This window comes from Molossus molossus, unplaced genomic scaffold (assembly GCF_014108415.1).
Source record: "Molossus molossus isolate mMolMol1 unplaced genomic scaffold, mMolMol1.p scaffold_m16_p_20, whole genome shotgun sequence".
In the NCBI taxonomy this organism is placed as follows: domain Eukaryota; kingdom Metazoa; phylum Chordata; class Mammalia; order Chiroptera; family Molossidae; genus Molossus; species Molossus molossus.
The window spans coordinates 22,610,260-22,634,221 of record NW_023425356.1 but is presented as its reverse complement, the minus strand read 5'-3'; the positions used below and the strand labels follow the sequence as shown (position 1 = coordinate 22,634,221).

The 23,962-nt window shown below is 53.1% G+C and overlaps 5 protein-coding genes across 5 annotated transcripts; 2 read left to right on the top strand and 3 right to left on the bottom strand.

Moving 5' to 3' along the window:
* Positions 1 to 1,276: 1,276 nt before the first annotated feature.
* On the top strand, positions 1,277 to 17,599 carry LOC118638014 (histone H3-like). Its single transcript, XM_036273760.1, has 4 exons — positions 1,277 to 1,617; positions 7,702 to 7,710; positions 11,688 to 11,715; positions 17,104 to 17,599. The coding sequence occupies exons 1-4, from the start codon at positions 1,325 to 1,327 to the stop codon at positions 17,530 to 17,532; spliced, it is 759 nt and encodes a 252-aa protein (XP_036129653.1). The 5' UTR covers positions 1,277 to 1,324; the 3' UTR covers positions 17,533 to 17,599.
* LOC118638015 (histone H3-like) lies at positions 7,540 to 23,865 on the bottom strand. Its single transcript, XM_036273761.1, has 4 exons — positions 23,520 to 23,865; positions 17,422 to 17,430; positions 13,417 to 13,444; positions 7,540 to 8,028 (listed from the first exon to the last, which is right to left on the bottom strand). Exons 1-4 carry the CDS (start codon positions 23,810 to 23,812, stop codon positions 7,600 to 7,602), a joined length of 759 nt encoding a protein of 252 aa, XP_036129654.1. The 5' UTR covers positions 23,813 to 23,865; the 3' UTR covers positions 7,540 to 7,599.
* LOC118638007 (histone H2A type 2-A) lies at positions 9,085 to 9,626 on the bottom strand. The gene has a single exon (XM_036273753.1). It carries the CDS (start codon positions 9,557 to 9,559, stop codon positions 9,167 to 9,169), a length of 393 nt encoding a protein of 130 aa, XP_036129646.1. The 5' UTR covers positions 9,560 to 9,626; the 3' UTR covers positions 9,085 to 9,166.
* LOC118638010 (histone H2B type 2-E) lies at positions 14,755 to 15,283 on the bottom strand. Its single transcript, XM_036273757.1, has one exon. It carries the CDS (start codon positions 15,212 to 15,214, stop codon positions 14,834 to 14,836), a length of 381 nt encoding a protein of 126 aa, XP_036129650.1. The 5' UTR covers positions 15,215 to 15,283; the 3' UTR covers positions 14,755 to 14,833.
* LOC118638005 (histone H2A type 2-A) lies at positions 15,514 to 16,050 on the top strand. Its single transcript, XM_036273752.1, has one exon. It carries the CDS (start codon positions 15,571 to 15,573, stop codon positions 15,961 to 15,963), a length of 393 nt encoding a protein of 130 aa, XP_036129645.1. The 5' UTR covers positions 15,514 to 15,570; the 3' UTR covers positions 15,964 to 16,050.
* Positions 23,866 to 23,962: the final 97 nt, after the last annotated feature.

Sequence of the window (23,962 nt, the reverse complement as noted above, 5' to 3'; positions counted from 1 at the left end):
GCCCAACCACTGAGAAGTCTTACTTTTGAATCTGATTTAGTGTCAGTTCAGGGAGTACGGTCCTGGGGAGGAAGGGCCCTGACGTGTAAATCCACGTGCTGGGGGGGGGGGGGGGGGGGGGGGGGTGTTTGCTCAGCCACCGATGACTCGGACACGCTGGGATGTCGCTCACTCCGAGAACTTCAAGCTGCACCTTTGAAAACAAAACTTCAATGGACGAGATGCCGGGTGCCAAGGTGCCGGCCCTGCACAGCCCCGAGCGACTGCCGCTTCTGCTTATAACTCACCAAGTACAGATCCTGAGGATCCCATTGTGCCATTGTGGTCTGGGTAGGGAAGGAGGCTCTGGGCAGAGCTCGGCGGGGCCTGTGTTTGCTGGGGCTGCCATAACAAAGCACGGCAGACTGGGCGGCTTAAACAATGGAAGTTAATTTTCTCACAGTTTTAGAGGCCAGAAGTCAGATCACGATTTCGGCTGGCTCAGTTTCTCCTACGGCCTCTCCTTGGCTTGCAGATGGCTGCCTTTTCACTGTCCTCACACAGTCATCCCTCTGTGTCGTCTGCGTCCTGATCCCCTCTTTTTGTAAAGACACCACTCACATCGGGTTAGAGCTCATCCTAAGTGATCCCATTTTAACTTAATCGCCTTCTCAAAGGTCCTATCTCCAAACGTTGTCGCATTCGGAAGTGCTAGGAGTTAGGTCTTCGACCCATGACTACCCGTACCAACAAAGTGGAGACTAAAGCTGGGCATTATGGCGACCCCCCCCCCCCCCCCGCCCCGCCCAGGTGCCGGCTGCCCTGGGGATGGGCTCGTCCCACCGTCAGTCAGTGTAATGATGGGAACTACTTTTGTTGCTGTTTTCCTTTAACTCCGGTTCGGAGCCTGGGATCCTCTTGGGGTTAAACCCAGCGCTGGGGCTCTCGCCTCCGTTCTGTCTCTGGACTCCATTTGCTCTTCCGGTCTCCTCCCCAAGGAAGACCTTTCCGGTTCGCCTAAATGAAATGCCTCCGGGGGTCGGGGCGCGCAGAGGGCGAGAACCAGAGGAAAACAGCTGTGGAATCCGGAAGCCTGGCTTTAGGCTCTGAATTCTCCCGGGACCGTGGCAGACAGGGTCCGCTAGAGGGCGGCGTGGAGGGTGGAGAAGAAGGGCAGAGGACACGTGGGAAAAGAAAGGAGAGGCGGTGGAGGGGCGGGGACAATTTCGACCGCTTCCCGCCTGCGCGCTTGCTGCTTTCAACCCGGTCCGATATTCTGGTATATCTGGGGCCTCGCCGGCCTCGCCAGCACTGAGGCTTGTGGGTCCAGACGGTAGTAGCAATTATGTCTGGGAGAGGCAAGGGCGGTAAAGGCCTAGGCAAAGGTGGTGCCAAGCGCCATCGCAAGGTCCTGAGAGATAACATCCAAGGTATCACCAAGCCCGCCATCCGCCGCCTTGCTCGGCGTGGTGGAGTCAAGCGCATCTCGGGCCTCATTTACGAGGAGACTCGGGGAGTGCTGAAGGTGTTTCTGGAGAACGTGATCCGCGACGCAGTGACCTACACCGAGCACGCCAAGCGCAAGACGGTCACTGCCATGGACGTGGTGTACGCCCTGAAGCGGCAGGGGCGCACTCTGTACGGTTTCGGAGGTTAGGCCCGCCAGCTGCTGCAGGCGCACCCGTGCGGCAATCCCAAAGGCCCTTTTTAGGGCCACCCACGTAGTCCTTGGAAGAGCTGGGCATTGGCGCGCGCGCTCTGCGTTTTGGAGCTCAGATGGACATCTCGGGGCGAGCTTTGAGGGGCGTGTAGGGCCCTTCACCGGAGGTAACTGCCTCGCAATCTCTACCATGTCGCACTTCGGGAGGCGGTGCTGTTTCTCGCCAGCTGAGCCAACTCTCTGAAGAGGGTGCTGGTGGGTGTATTGTGAGCTACGGGACTGGGTGCCGAGGCTCTCCCCGTCCAATCGAGAGCAGTGCAGTGGCAGCGGTGTTTGGGTCTTTCTCGGCGGGTCAGCCGAGCTGCGCAACAGCCCGTGTGCAGGGTCAGCCAATCAGGACAGTGCCATTTGGACCAATGAAACTGCGTTACTGGGATCCACACTTGCGTAGTCTGGAACGCAGCCTTCGCTGGGGCTTCTGGGGCTTCTGGGGCTTCTGGGGCTTCTGGGGCGGGGGGCGGCGAGGCGGCGAGGTTCGCCCTTCGCCGTATTCTGCGCTGGGGACTCCTGTTGACGTGAAGATGCTGGCAGAGGACTTTTTGCTCATAGCTACCTGAGAGGACATTGTGCTTCATCTCTGAACGCTCTAACGGGTTGTTTTTGGGTGTGTTATCCGCACCTGTGGGTCGTTTTACTGGCCGTGGGAAGGAAGTTTAAACCAGCAAATCGAGGCAAGGTCAAGTCACTCGCTGTTAGTTTCAAGGCAGCCTCGGATTTGCGATCCCGAGATGCCAGTTCTGCCACTTGATTGTTTCGAGCTGATTCAACGGTTATTCTGTTTGGGCTCCCCTTCCCTCTTCTGCAATGAGGGAGTTAAGCCAGGTGGCTTGGGGCCCCTGTTCACATTGGAAGGTGTTTTGTGCCACTGCACTGCTCGCTTGAAAAGGTGCGAGAGCACTTGCGAAATCAAATCGAGTCGAAAATCAAGGAACAGAAATACAGGTTATTAGATTACGGGTGAACTCATTAGTGCAACTTTACAACAAATTAGGTAGGTCATATGGCCAGTGTGTAAAAAGTATTCTTGGTTTCCTGTGTTTTTGTAGTTTTGTCTATTGCGGTGGTTTTCAGTTGCCGGTCGTAAACCATGAACAAGGTGGTAAACCTTTCTATTTAGAAAGTGGGAGCCGTTATCTTTAATTGGTGAAACAGAATAAGGTTGAGAGTACCCGGGGCGGGGGTGGATGTGGGTGTGGGTTGTACACCTTGTTTCAATTTTTAGAGGTGTGTGGACCTGCAGTAGGTAATAGTGTAAAATTCTATCTTACTGTAGTTTGGAGTCAGAAATCAGAGCTACTGTACGTATATGGTGATACTGTATACCTCTATATGTAACTATTATGTATTGTTTTCTTCTGAAACAATCTAATGCAAAATGCAAAGGCCCAGGCTCCAGTTCCATCCCCGTTACACACACACACACACCATCTTCTGGCTGTGTGAACCACACATTCCCAGGTGTCTCTTCCTCACCATGTTTAGTTTCTTCAACCATTCACAGGAATAAAACAAAAGCCCTTCCTCCCTCCCAGGGTTATTGTGAAATTGAATGAGCGAAAGATGAGCCATAAGCCACCTGGGAACCTGGGTAATTTTACTGCCTAGGCCACCCAGTCTGGAAGCTGGTCATGTGTTTAAAATTACTTACCCATTTGTTTGTTTGTTTTTTAAATGACATGATTGTGATTGGGACTTGAATCAACTGATATTGATGTCACTCGTGCTTGCATCATGGATGCTGATGCTATTAATAGATTTGTGACCCAATGTAAGGCCCTGCTCTAAGCCCTCTCTGTGTGGATTGTACTATTTCTATTCTTTTTTTTTCTTTTTCTTGGTACGTGCCCCCTAGCAGGACTCTGTGATCCGCAGGCCGACGCTCCAACCGCTGAGCCAAACCAGCCGGGGCTGTGCTATTTCTTTTCATCCTCACAGAGACCTTGAAGTGAGTGCAATTAGGATCCTGCTTTACAAACACGAGGACATTTGACATCTCAGTCTTTTTTCTCCGGAGCTTTTTCCTGGTTAGGAGTCAGGGGGTCAGGAACCCTGGCCCTACCCATATGGGGCCTCAGGACTTAACCCCGTCCCCCCTTTCATCCCCCTCCCACCCTACTTCTGGCACCTCTCTTTATAGCAGTGAGGACCCCAGAGGTCTCTTTCCCACCCTGGTTCTCTTCTGTGCCATCCTTCCTCCTCTTCCTGCCTTTTTTTTCCTTTTCTTTTAATTTTTTTTCCTTTATTGGATTTTTAGGGAGAGGGAGAGAGAGATAGAAACATCGATGAGAGAGAACATCGATTGGCCGCCTCCTGCATGCCCCCCCCACTGGGGATCGGGCCCAGGACCTGGGCATGTGTCCTGACCGGGAATCGAACTGGCGACCTCCTGGTGGTGCATGGGTCGATGCTCAACCACTGAGCCACACCGGCCGGACCTGCCTTTCTTTATGTACTTCACCCTCAGCCCCTAATCATACCCCAGTCCTCTACCACATCCCCAGAAAATTCTGTCAGCAAGGCTGAATCTGATGTCTCTGGGGATATAAAAACAGATATCCCTCCCTAGATTATCTGCGTTCGGGAGCAGATTGGGGGCGCTGGCAGGGGTGCAGCTCAGTGCAATCTTCCTCAGTGAATCTCACCAGGAGCAGGCTAAGTAAGTCTGGGACTGTGGCCATTCATGGGCTTTCCAGATGCCCTGCCCACGGGCAGTTTTCTGTATTCCGTGACCCCGCCAAGGACCTTGGAAGTTCCTCCCAGAGGTACAGTTCAGGCCTGCTCTTGGTCTGCCAACCCCAAGGACTCCAAGAGCCGGGGGCATCGTAAGATGCCCAACTCCCTCACATAAGGCAAAGAGTCGAAGGGGAGGTGATTTAGGGCGCCCCCATCCAGCACTTCCTGGTGTGCCCGGCAGAGGTCAACAAGGACAAGCCCTCACCCGGAGGAATGCTGCCAGTCTCATGGTGAGGGTAAGGGAGTGGGAAGGGGTGCTAGGATAGGACGAGGGAGAGGCAAGGAGGAGGGCCCAAAGAGATGAGGGTAGGGAGGAGAAAGGGAAGGGGCTGAATCTTGAAGAGCAGGGGTTCTCAGGGCTCCAAAAAGGGGGTGGGCATTCCACACAGAAGAAACAGAATGTGTGACGACATCGTATACTTGGAGATGGCAGATATTCTGTGGGTCTGGAACCCACCGGTTCAGCTGGTAGAACACCTGAAACCCGGGGAGGCTCTGAGAAATACCAGGGACTAGATGTATTATTAAAATAATTTTTATTGGGATCTTTTAAATTTAACAGCTATTAATAGAATAGCTAAAATGAATTGAATGCTTATTCTGGACCAGAGACTGTGCCAGGTACTTTACAAGCTGCGTCACTTTTAATATTTCTGACATCATTAGCAAGGTGCTGTTGTCCCCGTTTTACAAATGGGGAAAAGCGAAGCCTACAGAGATGTACTAGCCGAAGTCACACGCCTGTTCTGTTATACGGGCAAGATCAGGATTCAAATTCGAGTTTGTCTAACTGCAGAGTCCCGACTAGTCATTAACCGCCAGTGCTCTGAACTGCCATGTAAAAGAAGGTGGATTTCCTTCTGAAGGGAACTGGGAAGGAGGTGGGAAATTCTTAAGCATGAGAGTGACAGGCTCAAAAAAAAATGCATAACTCTCACACAGAGTGGAAGGTTAGTGGCAGGGCAGAGAATCTAGCCTGAATAATCAGAGCTGGTTGAGGGCATCAGTTAAAGCAGGGACCGTGGATGGATGGAGGGAGGGTGACGGAATTGAAAGTCAGAAAGTACATTTGATAACGTTTGTTGACTCGTGAGATTTGGACAAAGGACACGAGGGAGGAACTTCTGCCCTGGACAGCTTGGGGGTGAGGGTGGAGAGCTGAAAGTAACTTTCATTAAGATGAGAACTATGAAAAATAGCTTGGGGAAGCAAAGTGATGCAGTTTGGGAAATAAGCTGAGGTCGAAGCGCCTATTTGTCCATCCAGAAGGACCTCGCCACGAGGCAGTTAGAAAAATATTGGTATCGAGCTCAGGACAAGGAGATACTGACGCGGGAGCACTTGTTAGAGGCAGAGATATGGAAAGCAGGGAATCCACGCTCTCACTTGAGTTGCAGGGAGGAAAAAGACAAAGGCCAGCATGGGCGAGACCAGGATATTATGGATGGGCCTGGAGGAGGAGGAGGGGGAGAACACCAGAAGGCTGGGATGGGGACCTGGAGAAGGGTAAGGACGAGACGACCAGGAGAGGGTGTGAACCCAGAGGCCAATCCTCTGCCAAGGAAGCAAAGGTGTCAACAGGGCCACAATACGGCACACACGCACCTGTCCCTACTACCGCAAGGCGGGATTCAGTCTGAACAAAGACTCGTTTTTCACTTTGTAAAATGCCAGGTTCAGGGTAGACTTTTCCAGCAACCAAGCTAGCCGTGTAGAAGCTAATTATCAGAGGAAGAGCCTTTATTTACCTTGTCCTTCACTATCCTTTAACTCTCATCTGAGAGTAGAGGAGTGACTTAAGCACAGAAATGATTAAATGTCAAAACCTACATCTTAAACTGTTTTCTCGTATTGATGAACTCAAGTTTGTGCTGGTCTCCCAAACAAATAAATAGCAAGTTTTGAAAGACTGCTGTGAGGGTAGGTAGGCAGGCAGGCCTTTGCAGTGACAGGAACACAAAATTGTATTCTGTTCTTGTCACTTGAGATTCAGACAGGGAGACTTCCTGTAAGTAAGGGGTGAAGTGAAGGAGGCTGGTAAATGAAAGCAGTGCCATCTTGGGGACAGGCAGAGGATGTAGAGGACCAATACCGGCATCTCAGGTTCCAGGGTCTGCCCAGCTAGCTGCTCCTGGACCTGCCTGAGATGCTGGGAAAGTTACTCACCCGGGAGCCTCAGATTGTATCTCAAAAAGCCCTGTGTCTGTAGTATGTCCCTGCAAGGTTTGCCTTTAGAATGGATGAGATGACGGGTGCAAAGATGATGCCTCCCCCCCCCTACTTCATAACTCAAGAGTACAGACCCGAGCCGAGACACCCAGCCTGCGTTGGGGCCAACGCTGGCAAATGAGGGACTGGGCAGAGACCTAGAGGCATGCTCTGGAAATCGCCGTGACCCCGAAACAGGAACATGTGACAACCTGCAGCAAGAGGGCCACGGTCCCTACACTGCTCTCCCCTTTTCTGACACATCAAGGGGAACTTTAGAGTGGAGAAACCACGTCTGGGCACCGTACCCAGGCACGCAGGTCGAAGCTTTCAGACTCCTTCACGGTGTACAGTGAATCGCTCTGTACACACACGCACTCACGCCGCCGCCGCCCCCCCCCCCCCCCCGCGGTTTTGAGATTAGAACAGGGTAGGTGTTGTCCAGTTGCCGAGTGAGGCCCGGAGAGACGCAGGAATTCGAAACTTGAACCGGTAGGGGGGGCGACTTTCCTCCCCAATCCCGAGAGCCGCTCCGGGGTGTGGGGGTGTCACACACGTTTCTGGTGGGGGGGGGAGCGGCACTAAGTTGCCCGAGAGGCCTCCTGGGTGCGCGGCGCCAGCAGCCCATCACCGACCCCGGGCCCCTTTGTGGAATAGACGGCCTAGTAGAGCCCTACCTAGCACGAGTGCGCTAGCTGGCCGAGAAACGAAACTAAGCACCCCAGCCCCAGCCCCAGCCCCAGCCCCACCCAAGAGAGCAGCGACTGCCTGGACCGTGCACGTCAGGAAGACTGGGCGAAATCCTGTAAAGCTCAAGTTGACACCCCAAACACCTTGCCCCTCCTTGGGCGTGGGGGCGCCGAGACCCAGTGAGATATACACTCTTTCTCAGTGCCGTTGTGGGTGGCTCTGAAAAGAGCCTTTGGATGCGATGGAACCTGGAACTGAGCGCGTACTTCTTAGGCCCGCTCCCCACGGATGCGGCGAGCCAGCTGGATGTCCTTGGGCATGATGGTCACGCGCTTGGCGTGGATGGCGCACAGGTTGGTGTCCTCGAACAGCCCCACCAGGTAGGCCTCGCTCGCTTCCTGCAGCGCCATCACGGCCGAACTCTGGAAGCGCAGGTCGGTCTTGAAGTCCTGCGCGATCTCGCGCACCAGCCGCTGGAAGGGCAGCTTGCGTATCAGCAGCTCGGTGGACTTCTGGTAGCGGCGGATCTCGCGCAGCGCCACGGTGCCTGGGCGGTAGCGGTGCGGCTTCTTCACGCCGCCGGTGGCCGGCGCGCTCTTGCGGGCCGCCTTGGTAGCTAGCTGCTTCCGCGGGGCCTTGCCACCGGTCGACTTGCGGGCAGTCTGCTTAGTACGGGCCATGGCGATCGGAAAGACGACCTGAACAACACAGCGGCGGGGAGATTAGCAGGAGTCTGGGTCCGCCGCAGCCGTCTTTATAGGCACAGTCTTTTCCCGATTGGGCGTGACGATAAAATTGAAAGTCCCGCGCTGGCTGTCCATTGGCTGTGATGTCATCCTCTCGGGCGTGCCCGATTGGCTGGGGCAGAATCCCACCCACCCGCCTCACTTTGTATTTTCCAGTTTGCCAACAGTTTTTCTACCTGATTTTTCCTTTCTTTCAAGACGAGTCACTTTCTTCTTCTTCTTCTTCTTTTTTTTTTTTTTTTTTTTTTTAAATCGCAACTGTTATCAGAATGTTCCTTCCGCTGCAGTCCTTCATTCCTTAGGTCACGCTACCCACAATGCCCTCTTCCTTTCCACGCCTTGTAGCTCCCGGATCGAACCTCAATCTTCCGTTTGCCCCCGCCCCCTGGTGGCCTTGTTACCTTTTCAGAGCCCCTTAGTCGATGTGGAGGACCACGTTTCCCGCCTTTCGGGTCGGAAAACTGTCCCCGCCCCGGGCACAAGATCCCGCCCCCGAAAGCCGCTATGTATCTCCGCCGCCAAGGCGTCTCCTTACTTCTAACAAACAAGAAACCCGTGAAGACCGTAGGCCCAGTTAGGCCAAGCCTTCAGGCTCGCCGCGGTCCCGAAAACTGCCCGCTCCCCTACCGACTGGGGTAGGGTCCGCGTGGTGTGCTTTGTGAACGCCCCCTCCCGGCTAGGTCTTAGGTGCCGGGGAAAGGTCTCGGGGTAACTGGGAGGTTGCGCGCTCGGCGCCGAGGGCCGCCTCTCAGGAGTTGGGAGCCGAGTCCCCGGTGGCACCCGAACGGTTAGCGTGTCCCTAAGGTTTACACCCCTGGCCCACGCTACACAATGACGGCAGCAAAGGTGCTCGAGATGCGGGCGGGGAGCAACGGTTAGGAGTCGTAAGGGAATGGCACTCCCACCCCTTCGCGTACTGGGGGGCGGGGAGGGGGTGGCACCGACTGCTGCCAAAGGTGGAACGGAAAAGACTGGCTTACTAAAATAAACAGCTCTTTTATTTGAAAAGAGTGGGTGGCTCTGAAAAGAGCCTTTGATTTCACAGGTGCCCCTTCGAAAGGGGGGCTGGGTGGGCGCCGGACGCACGGCCTCACTTGCCCTTTGCCTTGTGGTGGCTCTCCGTCTTCTTAGGGAGCAGCACGGCCTGGATGTTAGGCAAAACGCCGCCCTGGGCGATGGTCACTTTGCCCAGCAGCTTGTTGAGCTCCTCGTCGTTGCGGATGGCCAGCTGGAGGTGGCGAGGGATGATACGCGTCTTCTTGTTGTCTCGGGCGGCGTTACCCGCCAGCTCCAAGATTTCCGCGGTCAGGTACTCTAGTACCGCCGCCATGTACACGGGCGCGCCGGCTCCTACCCGCTCAGCGTAGTTGCCTTTGCGCAGTAGACGGTGCACACGCCCCACCGGGAACTGGAGGCCAGCGCGGGACGAGCGAGACTTAGCCTTAGCGCGGGCTTTCCCTCCTTGTTTGCCACGACCAGACATGACGGCGTTACGCACTGCGAGCAGCTCCCGACTGACGACCGAGGAAGTCGGCCTAAACGGCTCCGCTTCACCTTTTTATAGGCAGAACGGCGATTGTTCACCGAGCACTTTGATTGGCTAAAGCATAGCTTTGTCCTTATGACCAATAGGAGAGCGCAGGCAGAATCCGCTCATTTGCATAACCTCGCGCCCCCTCCCCCGCGGGAGCGCCACTGAAAGCTCGCCAATCACAAAGCAGCGTGCTCAGAACCTTAATTTGCATACAGCCTCTATAAGTATCGAGCCGCTTCCGGCAGCCTCGGTCCCGCTGCTGTGTTTGCGTTCTTAGTCCTTTTCTGCCCCTGGTGCTTCCCGCTATGCCTGAGCCGGCGAAATCCGCTCCCGCGCCCAAGAAGGGCTCGAAGAAGGCGGTCACCAAAGCTCAGAAGAAGGATGGGAAAAAGCGCAAGCGCAGCCGGAAGGAGAGCTATTCCATCTACGTGTACAAGGTGCTCAAGCAGGTGCACCCCGACACCGGCATCTCGTCTAAGGCCATGGGCATCATGAACTCCTTCGTCAACGACATCTTCGAGCGCATCGCCGGCGAAGCGTCCCGCCTGGCGCATTACAACAAGCGCTCGACCATCACGTCCCGGGAGATCCAGACGGCCGTGCGCCTGCTGCTGCCCGGCGAGCTGGCCAAGCACGCCGTGTCCGAGGGCACCAAGGCCGTCACCAAGTACAACCAGCTCCAAGTGAGTCCCTCCCGGGACGCGGCGCTCGCACGAGTCGCCGACCGTTCGACCCCCTCCCCCAAAGGCTCTTTTCAGAGCCACCTATCTCCTCCGGGAAAGAGCTCGTCACTTCTCTTTATTCCCAACGCCTGTACCGTTCTTTCCCACACCACCTACCCATTTTCCAGTGAAAACATCAGTGTTTTCAGGAATGACCAGAAAGCAGACACACAGAAGACCAGTTCTGTAGCCTGCGGAAGAGCTAGCTAGAGGCCCGGCTCATCCCCACACAAGTAAAGGCCTTCTCCACAGTGACAGTGAAAGGTCCAGAGATGGGCGGTCACCAATGCAAACCTAACTGAGGGGCTTGGGGGGGCACTTGGGTCAGGTCAGTATTTTATTCCTTTTGATCTCTGGAAAGGACGTAATGCTCCTGAGGCCACGCCCCAGCACCCATAGTAAACTTTTCTGGTGCTCCCAGATACCTTGATGCTGTGGTTGGAGGTAATTTTCACTTTGCACACTCCTCCCATCTCAGTTTTGTATCCCTTTCAGGTACACAGGATCAACACATACTATTGCTCTGATTCGAGAAGTTAAAACACTGTCAGATTAAGGTAACACCTACACAATTTCCCATAGTTGTAATTTTGTCCTTTTATAATCTGGATGAGGAAAAGAGGAGGAAAGGGGATTTATAGATATTCAGGGATTTCAGCAGCCTGAGCCTGCTTTTCATCGAGTGTCCTCCAGAGACTTCAAACAGCAGTTTATAACGTTAAAACTACCCAGCCTTAAAAACATTTGTCCCTTTCCTGGAACAATTCATTCTCTCTTCGAAAATAGAGGCACTAACATTTAGAGCGTGATACAGGCCCTCTCCATTTTTGACACCAGGTGATTACTAATAAGTGTTTATCCTAAAACAGTTCAAAGGCCATTAGACACTGAATCAATCAACCTATCCCTAAAAATCCACATACGTCCGCTGAACCCAAATCACTGGGGCACTCACTGGTGGTGAGAAGCAAGGACGAACAACCTATGGAGCACACCAGGAGATTCACAGTTGATAACCACTGGCACGTTGGTTATGCAGTTGCCTTGTTCCTTGGTAAGAACCTGTTCAATTTTTTAGTCACGGCCCCAGACATTTTCCTCCTTTTGTCCTAACTGCCCTTCCCCAGAATTCTTTGTAATGCTACGCACAAAACTAGCTGCATTTCCCCTTTATTCCTTAATTCAGGGCACCAAATATCGTGTAGGACTTTACATTTCTGCCTTTATTAGAGTTCGGAAACATTTTAAAGAGGTCAAATGAGGACAGAAGGTAAAGTACAAAATAAAGACATGAAACTGAAACTCCCTATTAAAAAAATATGTTAGCCCTGGCCGGTTTGGCTCAGCGGTTAGAGCGTCCGCCTGCGGTCCGGAGAGACCCGGGTTCGGTTCCCGCTAAGGGCATGTACCTCGGTTGCAGTTTGTCCCCGGCCCTGGTTGGTCGTGCGGGTGGCAGCCACTCGATGTGTCCCTTTCACATCGATGTTTCCTTCTCTCTCTCTTCATCTCTCTCCCTCCCACTCTGTCTGTACAAAAAATGGAAAAATGTCCTCGGGTGAGGATAAAAAAATATATATATATATGTTAAGCACAAGGGTCCTAACTCATCCCCTTGCTTCACACACACCACACCCCCCCCCCCCCAGGCTTATGTTCCTGCACAAAACCCCCAAATACTGTAGTTATGCACTAAATCCCATCCCCTCTTTGCCATGGTTTTGGCCCCCAGGAAACATTTCCTGTTTTGATCATGCCTTGCTTGGATCTGCTGCAGAGATGAGGCCGATGGTTGGAGCTTAGATTTTCAGGTAAAGCATGGAGATGTGGAGGAGAGAGGGAGAAAATGGGACATTTTAAGAGACTCCCACGATTTGGGAGAGGGAGTGCTCACTATTTCATTCTGAGCATTCCAGTAGATGGATGCTGAAATAAGCAGATGTAAGAAATAGATAAAGAATGATATTAAGGCAGTGATATGTTCTATGACATATGGAGTGGAGTGTGGATGACCGGTCTAATCCGTTAATATTTGAGCAGAGGCCTGCCTGAATAAAGTAAGGTAGTGAGCCATAGGATGGCTTGGAGAAGAGTATGAAAAACAGACAAACCGGCAAGAACAAAGGCCCTGAGGCAGGCAAAAGTTTGGGCACTTCAAGGAATAAGCAAGGCTACTGTGGTTAAAGCGTAGTGAGCAAAGAATAGATGTGCAGGGAGATCACATCAGAGAGGTAGTTAGTCACCAAGGCCACTGCAAAAATTTCACCCTGCATTCTAAAAATGTTGGTCAGTCTTTGGAGGGTTTGGTGAAAGTAAAGACATTATTTGACTTTTCTTTTCTGAAGCCCACAAGAGATCCTATGTTGAAAGATAGACTAGGACAGCAAGAGTAGAGGCAGGGAGAATATATCAAAGAGGTTACAATAATAGTTTAGGAAAAAGAGAGGTGGTAGCAGTGGAGACACTGTGAAGCAGTCTATGAGGAATAGTGATTAAAAGCTAAATCTCTCCTGCACGTATTAGGTTATTCACACATGGTGGGATTCTCTTAACATGTTTTGTTTTCTGTGGGTTTTTTTTTTTTTTTGCTTGTTATATTCCTCCACTGCAAACTCGGTCTGTCCCGTTTTCTCCCTCTCTCCTCCACATCTCCATGCTTTACCTGAAAATCTAAGCTCCAACCATCGGCCTCATCTTGCAGCAGATCCAAGCAAGGCATGATCAAAAACAGGGAAATGTTTCCTGGGGCCAAAACATTGCAAAGAGGGGATGGGATTTAGTGCAATAACTACAGTATTTGGGGTTTTGTGCAGGAACATAAGCCTGGGGGGGGGGGGGGTGTGGTGTGTGTGAAGCAAGGGGATGAGTTAGGACCCTTGTGCTTAACATATATATATATATTTTTTTATCCTCACCCGAGGACATTTTTCCATTTTTTGTACAGACAGAGTGGGAGGGAGAGAGATGAAGAGAGAGAGAAGGAAACATCGATGTGAAAGGGACACATCGAGTGGCTGCCACCCGCACGACCAACCAGGGCCGGGGACAAACTGCAACCGAGGTACATGCCCTTAGCGGGAACCGAACCCGGGTCTCTCCGGACCGCAGGCGGACGCTCTAACCGCTGAGCCAAACCGGCCAGGGCTAACATATTTTTTTAATAGGGAGTTTCAGTTTCATGTCTTTATTTTGTACTTTACCTTCTGTCCTCATTTGACCTCTTTAAAATGTTTCCGAACTCTAATAAAGGCAGAAATGTAAAGTCCTACACGATATTTGGTGCCCTGAATTAAGGAATAAAGGGGAAATGCAGCTAGTTTTGTGCGTAGCATTACAAAGAATTCTGGGGAAGGGCAGTTAGGACAAAAGGAGGAAAATGTCTGGGGCCGTGACTAAAAAATTGAACAGGTTCTTACCAAGGAACAAGGCAACTGCATAACCAACGTGCCAGTGGTTATCAACTGTGAATCTCCTGGTGTGCTCCATAGGTTGTTCGTCCTTGCTTCTCACCACCAGTGAGTGCCCCAGTGATTTGGGTTCAGCGGACGTATGTGGATTTTTAGGGATAGGTTGATTGATTCAGTGTCTAATGGCCTTTGAACTGTTTTAGGATAAACACTTATTAGTAATCACCTGGTGTCAAAAATGGAGAGGGCCTGTATCACGCTCTAAATGTTAGTGCCTCTATTTTCGAAGAGAGAATGAATTGTTCCAGGAAAGGGACAAATGTTTTTAAGGCTGGGTAGTTTTAACGTTATAAACTGCTGTTTGAAGTCTCTGGAGGACACTCGATGAAAAGCAGGCTCAGGCTGCTGAAATCCCTGAATATCTATAAATCCCCTTTCCTCCTCTTTTCCTCATCCAGATTATAAAAGGACAAAATTACAACTATGGGAAATTGTGTAGGTGTTACCTTAATCTGACAGTGTTTTAACTTCTCGAATCAGAGCAATAGTATGTGTTGATCCTGTGTACCTGAAAGGGATACAAAACTGAGATGGGAGGAGTGTGCAAAGTGAAAATTACCTCCAACCACAGCATCAAGGTATCTGGGAGCACCAGAAAAGTTTACTATGGGTGCTGGGGCGTGGCCTCAGGAGCATTACGTCCTTTCCAGAGATCAAAAGGAATAAAATACTGACCTGACCCAAGTGCCCCCCAAGCCCCTCAGTTAGGTTTGCATTGGTGACCGCCCATCTCTGGACCTTTCACTGTCACTGTGGAGAAGGCCTTTACTTGTGTGGGGATGAGCCGGGCCTCTAGCTAGCTCTTCCGCAGGCTACAGAACTGGTCTTCTGTGTGTCTGCTTTCTGGTCATTCCTGAAAACACTGATGTTTTCACTGGAAAATGGGTAGGTGGTGTGGGAAAGAACGGTACAGGCGTTGGGAATAAAGAGAAGTGACGAGCTCTTTCCCGGAGGAGATAGGTGGCTCTGAAAAGAGCCTTTGGGGGAGGGGGTCGAACGGTCGGCGACTCGTGCGAGCGCCGCGTCCCGGGAGGGACTCACTTGGAGCTGGTGTACTTGGTGACGGCCTTGGTGCCCTCGGACACGGCGTGCTTGGCCAGCTCGCCGGGCAGCAGCAGGCGCACGGCCGTCTGGATCTCCCGGGACGTGATGGTCGAGCGCTTGTTGTAATGCGCCAGGCGGGACGCTTCGCCGGCGATGCGCTCGAAGATGTCGTTGACGAAGGAGTTCATGATGCCCATGGCCTTAGACGAGATGCCGGTGTCGGGGTGCACCTGCTTGAGCACCTTGTACACGTAGATGGAATAGCTCTCCTTCCGGCTGCGCTTGCGCTTTTTCCCATCCTTCTTCTGAGCTTTGGTGACCGCCTTCTTCGAGCCCTTCTTGGGCGCGGGAGCGGATTTCGCCGGCTCAGGCATAGCGGGAAGCACCAGGGGCAGAAAAGGACTAAGAACGCAAACACAGCAGCGGGACCGAGGCTGCCGGAAGCGGCTCGATACTTATAGAGGCTGTATGCAAATTAAGGTTCTGAGCACGCTGCTTTGTGATTGGCGAGCTTTCAGTGGCGCTCCCGCGGGGGAGGGGGCGCGAGGTTATGCAAATGAGCGGATTCTGCCTGCGCTCTCCTATTGGTCATAAGGACAAAGCTATGCTTTAGCCAATCAAAGTGCTCGGTGAACAATCGCCGTTCTGCCTATAAAAAGGTGAAGCGGAGCCGTTTAGGCCGACTTCCTCGGTCGTCAGTCGGGAGCTGCTCGCAGTGCGTAACGCCGTCATGTCTGGTCGTGGCAAACAAGGAGGGAAAGCCCGCGCTAAGGCTAAGTCTCGCTCGTCCCGCGCTGGCCTCCAGTTCCCGGTGGGGCGTGTGCACCGTCTACTGCGCAAAGGCAACTACGCTGAGCGGGTAGGAGCCGGCGCGCCCGTGTACATGGCGGCGGTACTAGAGTACCTGACCGCGGAAATCTTGGAGCTGGCGGGTAACGCCGCCCGAGACAACAAGAAGACGCGTATCATCCCTCGCCACCTCCAGCTGGCCATCCGCAACGACGAGGAGCTCAACAAGCTGCTGGGCAAAGTGACCATCGCCCAGGGCGGCGTTTTGCCTAACATCCAGGCCGTGCTGCTCCCTAAGAAGACGGAGAGCCACCACAAGGCAAAGGGCAAGTGAGGCCGTGCGTCCGGCGCCCACCCAGCCCCCCTTTCGAAGGGGCACCTGTGAAATCAAAGGCTCTTTTCAGAGCCACCCACTCTTTTCAAATAAAAGAGCTGTTTATTTTAGTAAGCCAGTCTTTTCCGTTCCACCTTTGGCAGCAGTCGGTGCCACCCCCTCCCCGCCCCCCAGTACGCGAAGGGGTGGGAGTGCCATTCCCTTACGACTCCTAACCGTTGCTCCCCGCCCGCATCTCGAGCACCTTTGCTGCCGTCATTGTGTAGCGTGGGCCAGGGGTGTAAACCTTAGGGACACGCTAACCGTTCGGGTGCCACCGGGGACTCGGCTCCCAACTCCTGAGAGGCGGCCCTCGGCGCCGAGCGCGCAACCTCCCAGTTACCCCCGAGACCTTTCCCCGGCACCTAAGACCTAGCCGGGAGGGGGCGTTCACAAAGCACACCACGCGGACCCTACCCCAGTCGGTAGGGGAGCGGGCAGTTTTCGGGACCGCGGCGAGCCTGAAGGCTTGGCCTAACTGGGCCTACGGTCTTCACGGGTTTCTTGTTTGTTAGAAGTAAGGAGACGCCTTGGCGGCGGAGATACATAGCGGCTTTCGGGGGCGGGATCTTGTGCCCGGGGCGGGGACAGTTTTCCGACCCGAAAGGCGGGAAACGTGGTCCTCCACATCGACTAAGGGGCTCTGAAAAGGTAACAAGGCCACCAGGGGGCGGGGGCAAACGGAAGATTGAGGTTCGATCCGGGAGCTACAAGGCGTGGAAAGGAAGAGGGCATTGTGGGTAGCGTGACCTAAGGAATGAAGGACTGCAGCGGAAGGAACATTCTGATAACAGTTGCGATTTAAAAAAAAAAAAAAAAAAAAAAAAGAAGAAGAAGAAGAAGAAAGTGACTCGTCTTGAAAGAAAGGAAAAATCAGGTAGAAAAACTGTTGGCAAACTGGAAAATAGAAAGTGAGGCGGGTGGGTGGGATTCTGCCCCAGCCAATCGGGCACGCCCGAGAGGATGACATCACAGCCAATGGACAGCCAGCGCGGGACTTTCAATTTTATCGTCACGCCCAATCGGGAAAAGACTGTGCCTATAAAGACGGCTGCGGCGGACCCAGACTCCTGCTAATCTCCCCGCCGCTGTGTTGTTCAGGTCGTCTTTCCGATCGCCATGGCCCGTACTAAGCAGACTGCCCGCAAGTCGACCGGTGGCAAGGCCCCGCGGAAGCAGCTAGCTACCAAGGCGGCCCGCAAGAGCGCGCCGGCCACCGGCGGCGTGAAGAAGCCGCACCGCTACCGCCCAGGCACCGTGGCGCTGCGCGAGATCCGCCGCTACCAGAAGTCCACCGAGCTGCTGATACGCAAGCTGCCCTTCCAGCGGCTGGTGCGCGAGATCGCGCAGGACTTCAAGACCGACCTGCGCTTCCAGAGTTCGGCCGTGATGGCGCTGCAGGAAGCGAGCGAGGCCTACCTGGTGGGGCTGTTCGAGGACACCAACCTGTGCGCCATCCACGCCAAGCGCGTGACCATCATGCCCAAGGACATCCAGCTGGCTCGCCGCATCCGTGGGGAGCGGGCCTAAGAAGTACGCGCTCAGTTCCAGGTTCCATCGCATCCAAAGGCTCTTTTCAGAGCCACCCACAACGGCACTGAGAAAGAGCTGTATATCTCACTGGGTCTCGGCGCCCCCACGCCCAAGGAGGGGCAAGGTGTTTGGGGTGTCAACTTGAGCTTTACAGGATTTCGCCCAGTCTTCCTGACGTGCACGGTCCAGGCAGTCGCTGCTCTCTTGGGTGGGGCTGGGGCTGGGGCTGGGGCTGGGGTGCTTAGTTTCGTTTCTCGGCCAGCTAGCGCACTCGTGCTAGGTAGGGCTCTACTAGGCCGTCTATTCCACAAAGGGGCCCGGGGTCGGTGATGGGCTGCTGGCGCCGCGCACCCAGGAGGCCTCTCGGGCAACTTAGTGCCGCTCCCCCCCCCACCAGAAACGTGTGTGACACCCCCACACCCCGGAGCGGCTCTCGGGATTGGGGAGGAAAGTCGCCCCCCCTACCGGTTCAAGTTTCGAATTCCTGCGTCTCTCCGGGCCTCACTCGGCAACTGGACAACACCTACCCTGTTCTAATCTCAAAACCCGCGGGGGGGGGGGGGGGGGGCGGCGGCGGCGTGAGTGCGTGTGTGTACAGAGCGATTCACTGTACACCGTGAAGGAGTCTGAAAGCTTCGACCTGCGTGCCTGGGTACGGTGCCCAGACGTGGTTTCTCCACTCTAAAGTTCCCCTTGATGTGTCAGAAAAGGGGAGAGCAGTGTAGGGACCGTGGCCCTCTTGCTGCAGGTTGTCACATGTTCCTGTTTCGGGGTCACGGCGATTTCCAGAGCATGCCTCTAGGTCTCTGCCCAGTCCCTCATTTGCCAGCGTTGGCCCCAACGCAGGCTGGGTGTCTCGGCTCGGGTCTGTACTCTTGAGTTATGAAGTAGGGGGGGGGAGGCATCATCTTTGCACCCGTCATCTCATCCATTCTAAAGGCAAACCTTGCAGGGACATACTACAGACACAGGGCTTTTTGAGATACAATCTGAGGCTCCCGGGTGAGTAACTTTCCCAGCATCTCAGGCAGGTCCAGGAGCAGCTAGCTGGGCAGACCCTGGAACCTGAGATGCCGGTATTGGTCCTCTACATCCTCTGCCTGTCCCCAAGATGGCACTGCTTTCATTTACCAGCCTCCTTCACTTCACCCCTTACTTACAGGAAGTCTCCCTGTCTGAATCTCAAGTGACAAGAACAGAATACAATTTTGTGTTCCTGTCACTGCAAAGGCCTGCCTGCCTACCTACCCTCACAGCAGTCTTTCAAAACTTGCTATTTATTTGTTTGGGAGACCAGCACAAACTTGAGTTCATCAATACGAGAAAACAGTTTAAGATGTAGGTTTTGACATTTAATCATTTCTGTGCTTAAGTCACTCCTCTACTCTCAGATGAGAGTTAAAGGATAGTGAAGGACAAGGTAAATAAAGGCTCTTCCTCTGATAATTAGCTTCTACACGGCTAGCTTGGTTGCTGGAAAAGTCTACCCTGAACCTGGCATTTTACAAAGTGAAAAACGAGTCTTTGTTCAGACTGAATCCCGCCTTGCGGTAGTAGGGACAGGTGCGTGTGTGCCGTATTGTGGCCCTGTTGACACCTTTGCTTCCTTGGCAGAGGACTTGGCCTCTGGGTTCACACCCTCTCCTGGTCGTCTCGTCCTTACCCTTCTCCAGGTCCCCATCCCAGCCTTCTGGTGTTCTCCCCCTCCTCCTCCTCCAGGCCCATCCATAATATCCTGGTCTCGCCCATGCTGGCCTTTGTCTTTTTCCTCCCTGCAACTCAAGTGAGAGCGTGGATTCCCTGCTTTCCATATCTCTGCCTCTAACAAGTGCTCCCGCGTCAGTATCTCCTTGTCCTGAGCTCGATACCAATATTTTTCTAACTGCCTCGTGGCGAGGTCCTTCTGGATGGACAAATAGGCGCTTCGACCTCAGCTTATTTCCCAAACTGCATCACTTTGCTTCCCCAAGCTATTTTTCATAGTTCTCATCTTAATGAAAGTTACTTTCAGCTCTCCACCCTCACCCCCAAGCTGTCCAGGGCAGAAGTTCCTCCCTCGTGTCCTTTGTCCAAATCTCACGAGTCAACAAACGTTATCAAATGTACTTTCTGACTTTCAATTCCGTCACCCTCCCTCCATCCATCCACGGTCCCTGCTTTAACTGATGCCCTCAACCAGCTCTGATTATTCAGGCTAGATTCTCTGCCCTGCCACTAACCTTCCACTCTGTGTGAGAGTTATGCATTTTTTTTGAGCCTGTCACTCTCATGCTTAAGAATTTCCCACCTCCTTCCCAGTTCCCTTCAGAAGGAAATCCACCTTCTTTTACATGGCAGTTCAGAGCACTGGCGGTTAATGACTAGTCGGGACTCTGCAGTTAGACAAACTCGAATTTGAATCCTGATCTTGCCCGTATAACAGAACAGGCGTGTGACTTCGGCTAGTACATCTCTGTAGGCTTCGCTTTTCCCCATTTGTAAAACGGGGACAACAGCACCTTGCTAATGATGTCAGAAATATTAAAAGTGACGCAGCTTGTAAAGTACCTGGCACAGTCTCTGGTCCAGAATAAGCATTCAATTCATTTTAGCTATTCTATTAATAGCTGTTAAATTTAAAAGATCCCAATAAAAATTATTTTAATAATACATCTAGTCCCTGGTATTTCTCAGAGCCTCCCCGGGTTTCAGGTGTTCTACCAGCTGAACCGGTGGGTTCCAGACCCACAGAATATCTGCCATCTCCAAGTATACGATGTCGTCACACATTCTGTTTCTTCTGTGTGGAATGCCCACCCCCTTTTTGGAGCCCTGAGAACCCCTGCTCTTCAAGATTCAGCCCCTTCCCTTTCTCCTCCCTACCCTCATCTCTTTGGGCCCTCCTCCTTGCCTCTCCCTCGTCCTATCCTAGCACCCCTTCCCACTCCCTTACCCTCACCATGAGACTGGCAGCATTCCTCCGGGTGAGGGCTTGTCCTTGTTGACCTCTGCCGGGCACACCAGGAAGTGCTGGATGGGGGCGCCTAAATCACCTCCCCTTCGACTCTTTGCCTTATGTGAGGGAGTTGGGCATCTTACGATGCCCCCGGCTCTTGGAGTCCTTGGGGTTGGCAGACCAAGAGCAGGCCTGAACTGTACCTCTGGGAGGAACTTCCAAGGTCCTTGGCGGGGTCACGGAATACAGAAAACTGCCCGTGGGCAGGGCATCTGGAAAGCCCATGAATGGCCACAGTCCCAGACTTACTTAGCCTGCTCCTGGTGAGATTCACTGAGGAAAGATTGCACTGAGCTGCACCCCTGCCAGCGCCCCCAATCTGCTCCCGAACGCAGATAATCTAGGGAGGGATATCTGTTTTTATATCCCCAGAGACATCAGATTCAGCCTTGCTGACAGAATTTTCTGGGGATGTGGTAGAGGACTGGGGTATGATTAGGGGCTGAGGGTGAAGTACATAAAGAAAGGCAGGTCCGGCCGGTGTGGCTCAGTGGTTGAGCATCGACCCATGCACCACCAGGAGGTCGCCAGTTCGATTCCCGGTCAGGACACATGCCCAGGTCCTGGGCCCGATCCCCAGTGGGGGGGGCATGCAGGAGGCGGCCAATCGATGTTCTCTCTCATCGATGTTTCTATCTCTCTCTCCCTCTCCCTAAAAATCCAATAAAGGAAAAAAAATTAAAAGAAAAGGAAAAAAAGGCAGGAAGAGGAGGAAGGATGGCACAGAAGAGAACCAGGGTGGGAAAGAGACCTCTGGGGTCCTCACTGCTATAAAGAGAGGTGCCAGAAGTAGGGGTGGGAGGGGGATGAAAGGGGGGACGGGGTTAAGTCCTGAGGCCCCATATGGGTAGGGCCAGGGTTCCTGACCCCCTGACTCCTAACCAGGAAAAAGCTCCGGAGAAAAAAGACTGAGATGTCAAATGTCCTCGTGTTTGTAAAGCAGGATCCTAATTGCACTCACTTCAAGGTCTCTGTGAGGATGAAAAGAAATAGCACAGCCCCGGCTGGTTTGGCTCAGCGGTTGGAGCGTCGGCCTGCGGATCACAGAGTCCTGCTAGGGGGCACGTACCAAGAAAAAGAAAAAAAAAGAATAGAAATAGTACAATCCACACAGAGAGGGCTTAGAGCAGGGCCTTACATTGGGTCACAAATCTATTAATAGCATCAGCATCCATGATGCAAGCACGAGTGACATCAATATCAGTTGATTCAAGTCCCAATCACAATCATGTCATTTAAAAAACAAACAAACAAATGGGTAAGTAATTTTAAACACATGACCAGCTTCCAGACTGGGTGGCCTAGGCAGTAAAATTACCCAGGTTCCCAGGTGGCTTATGGCTCATCTTTCGCTCATTCAATTTCACAATAACCCTGGGAGGGAGGAAGGGCTTTTGTTTTATTCCTGTTGAATGGTTGAAGAAACTAAACATGGTGAGGAAGAGACACCTGGGAATGTGTGGTTCACACAGCCAGAAGATGGTGTGTGTGTGTGTGTAACGGGGATGGAACTGGAGCCTGGGCCTTTGCATTTTGCATTAGATTGTTTCAGAAGAAAACAATACATAATAGTTACATATAGAGGTATACAGTATCACCATATACGTACAGTAGCTCTGATTTCTGACTCCAAACTACAGTAAGATAGAATTTTACACTATTACCTACTGCAGGTCCACACACCTCTAAAAATTGAAACAAGGTGTACAACCCACACCCACATCCACCCCCGCCCCGGGTACTCTCAACCTTATTCTGTTTCACCAATTAAAGATAACGGCTCCCACTTTCTAAATAGAAAGGTTTACCACCTTGTTCATGGTTTACGACCGGCAACTGAAAACCACCGCAATAGACAAAACTACAAAAACACAGGAAACCAAGAATACTTTTTACACACTGGCCATATGACCTACCTAATTTGTTGTAAAGTTGCACTAATGAGTTCACCCGTAATCTAATAACCTGTATTTCTGTTCCTTGATTTTCGACTCGATTTGATTTCGCAAGTGCTCTCGCACCTTTTCAAGCGAGCAGTGCAGTGGCACAAAACACCTTCCAATGTGAACAGGGGCCCCAAGCCACCTGGCTTAACTCCCTCATTGCAGAAGAGGGAAGGGGAGCCCAAACAGAATAACCGTTGAATCAGCTCGAAACAATCAAGTGGCAGAACTGGCATCTCGGGATCGCAAATCCGAGGCTGCCTTGAAACTAACAGCGAGTGACTTGACCTTGCCTCGATTTGCTGGTTTAAACTTCCTTCCCACGGCCAAGTAAAACGACCACAGGTGCGGATAACACACCCAAAAACAACCCGTTAGAGCGTTCAGAGATGAAGCACAATGTCCTCTCAGGTAGCTATGAGCAAAAAGTCCTCTGCCAGCATCTTCACGTCAACAGGAGTCCCCAGCGCAGAATACGGCGAAGGGCGAACCTCGCCGCCTCGCCGCCCCCCGCCCCAGAAGCCCCAGAAGCCCCAGAAGCCCCAGAAGCCCCAGCGAAGGCTGCGTTCCAGACTACGCAAGTGTGGATCCCAGTAACGCAGTTTCATTGGTCCAAATGGCACTGTCCTGATTGGCTGACCCTGCACACGGGCTGTTGCGCAGCTCGGCTGACCCGCCGAGAAAGACCCAAACACCGCTGCCACTGCACTGCTCTCGATTGGACGGGGAGAGCCTCGGCACCCAGTCCCGTAGCTCACAATACACCCACCAGCACCCTCTTCAGAGAGTTGGCTCAGCTGGCGAGAAACAGCACCGCCTCCCGAAGTGCGACATGGTAGAGATTGCGAGGCAGTTACCTCCGGTGAAGGGCCCTACACGCCCCTCAAAGCTCGCCCCGAGATGTCCATCTGAGCTCCAAAACGCAGAGCGCGCGCGCCAATGCCCAGCTCTTCCAAGGACTACGTGGGTGGCCCTAAAAAGGGCCTTTGGGATTGCCGCACGGGTGCGCCTGCAGCAGCTGGCGGGCCTAACCTCCGAAACCGTACAGAGTGCGCCCCTGCCGCTTCAGGGCGTACACCACGTCCATGGCAGTGACCGTCTTGCGCTTGGCGTGCTCGGTGTAGGTCACTGCGTCGCGGATCACGTTCTCCAGAAACACCTTCAGCACTCCCCGAGTCTCCTCGTAAATGAGGCCCGAGATGCGCTTGACTCCACCACGCCGAGCAAGGCGGCGGATGGCGGGCTTGGTGATACCTTGGATGTTATCTCTCAGGACCTTGCGATGGCGCTTGGCACCACCTTTGCCTAGGCCTTTACCGCCCTTGCCTCTCCCAGACATAATTGCTACTACCGTCTGGACCCACAAGCCTCAGTGCTGGCGAGGCCGGCGAGGCCCCAGATATACCAGAATATCGGACCGGGTTGAAAGCAGCAAGCGCGCAGGCGGGAAGCGGTCGAAATTGTCCCCGCCCCTCCACCGCCTCTCCTT

Bases quoted from the DNA above. Each gene is read 5' to 3' on its own strand.
- LOC118638005 (XM_036273752.1), top strand. From the start codon at position 15,571: ATGTCTGGTCGTGGCAAACAAGGAGGGAAAGCCCGCGCTAAGGCTAAG.
- LOC118638007 (XM_036273753.1), bottom strand. From the start codon at position 9,559: ATGTCTGGTCGTGGCAAACAAGGAGGGAAAGCCCGCGCTAAGGCTAAG.
- LOC118638014 (XM_036273760.1), top strand. From the start codon at position 1,325: ATGTCTGGGAGAGGCAAGGGCGGTAAAGGCCTAGGCAAAGGTGGTGCC. The intron at 11,716-17,103 runs GTTCGGTTCCCG...TGTGTTGTTCAG, and splicing joins TGCGGTCCGGAGAGACCCGG to GTCGTCTTTCCGATCGCCAT.
- LOC118638010 (XM_036273757.1), bottom strand. From the start codon at position 15,214: ATGCCTGAGCCGGCGAAATCCGCTCCCGCGCCCAAGAAGGGCTCGAAG.
- LOC118638015 (XM_036273761.1), bottom strand. From the start codon at position 23,812: ATGTCTGGGAGAGGCAAGGGCGGTAAAGGCCTAGGCAAAGGTGGTGCC. The intron at 8,029-13,416 runs GTTCGGTTCCCG...TGTGTTGTTCAG, and splicing joins TGCGGTCCGGAGAGACCCGG to GTCGTCTTTCCGATCGCCAT.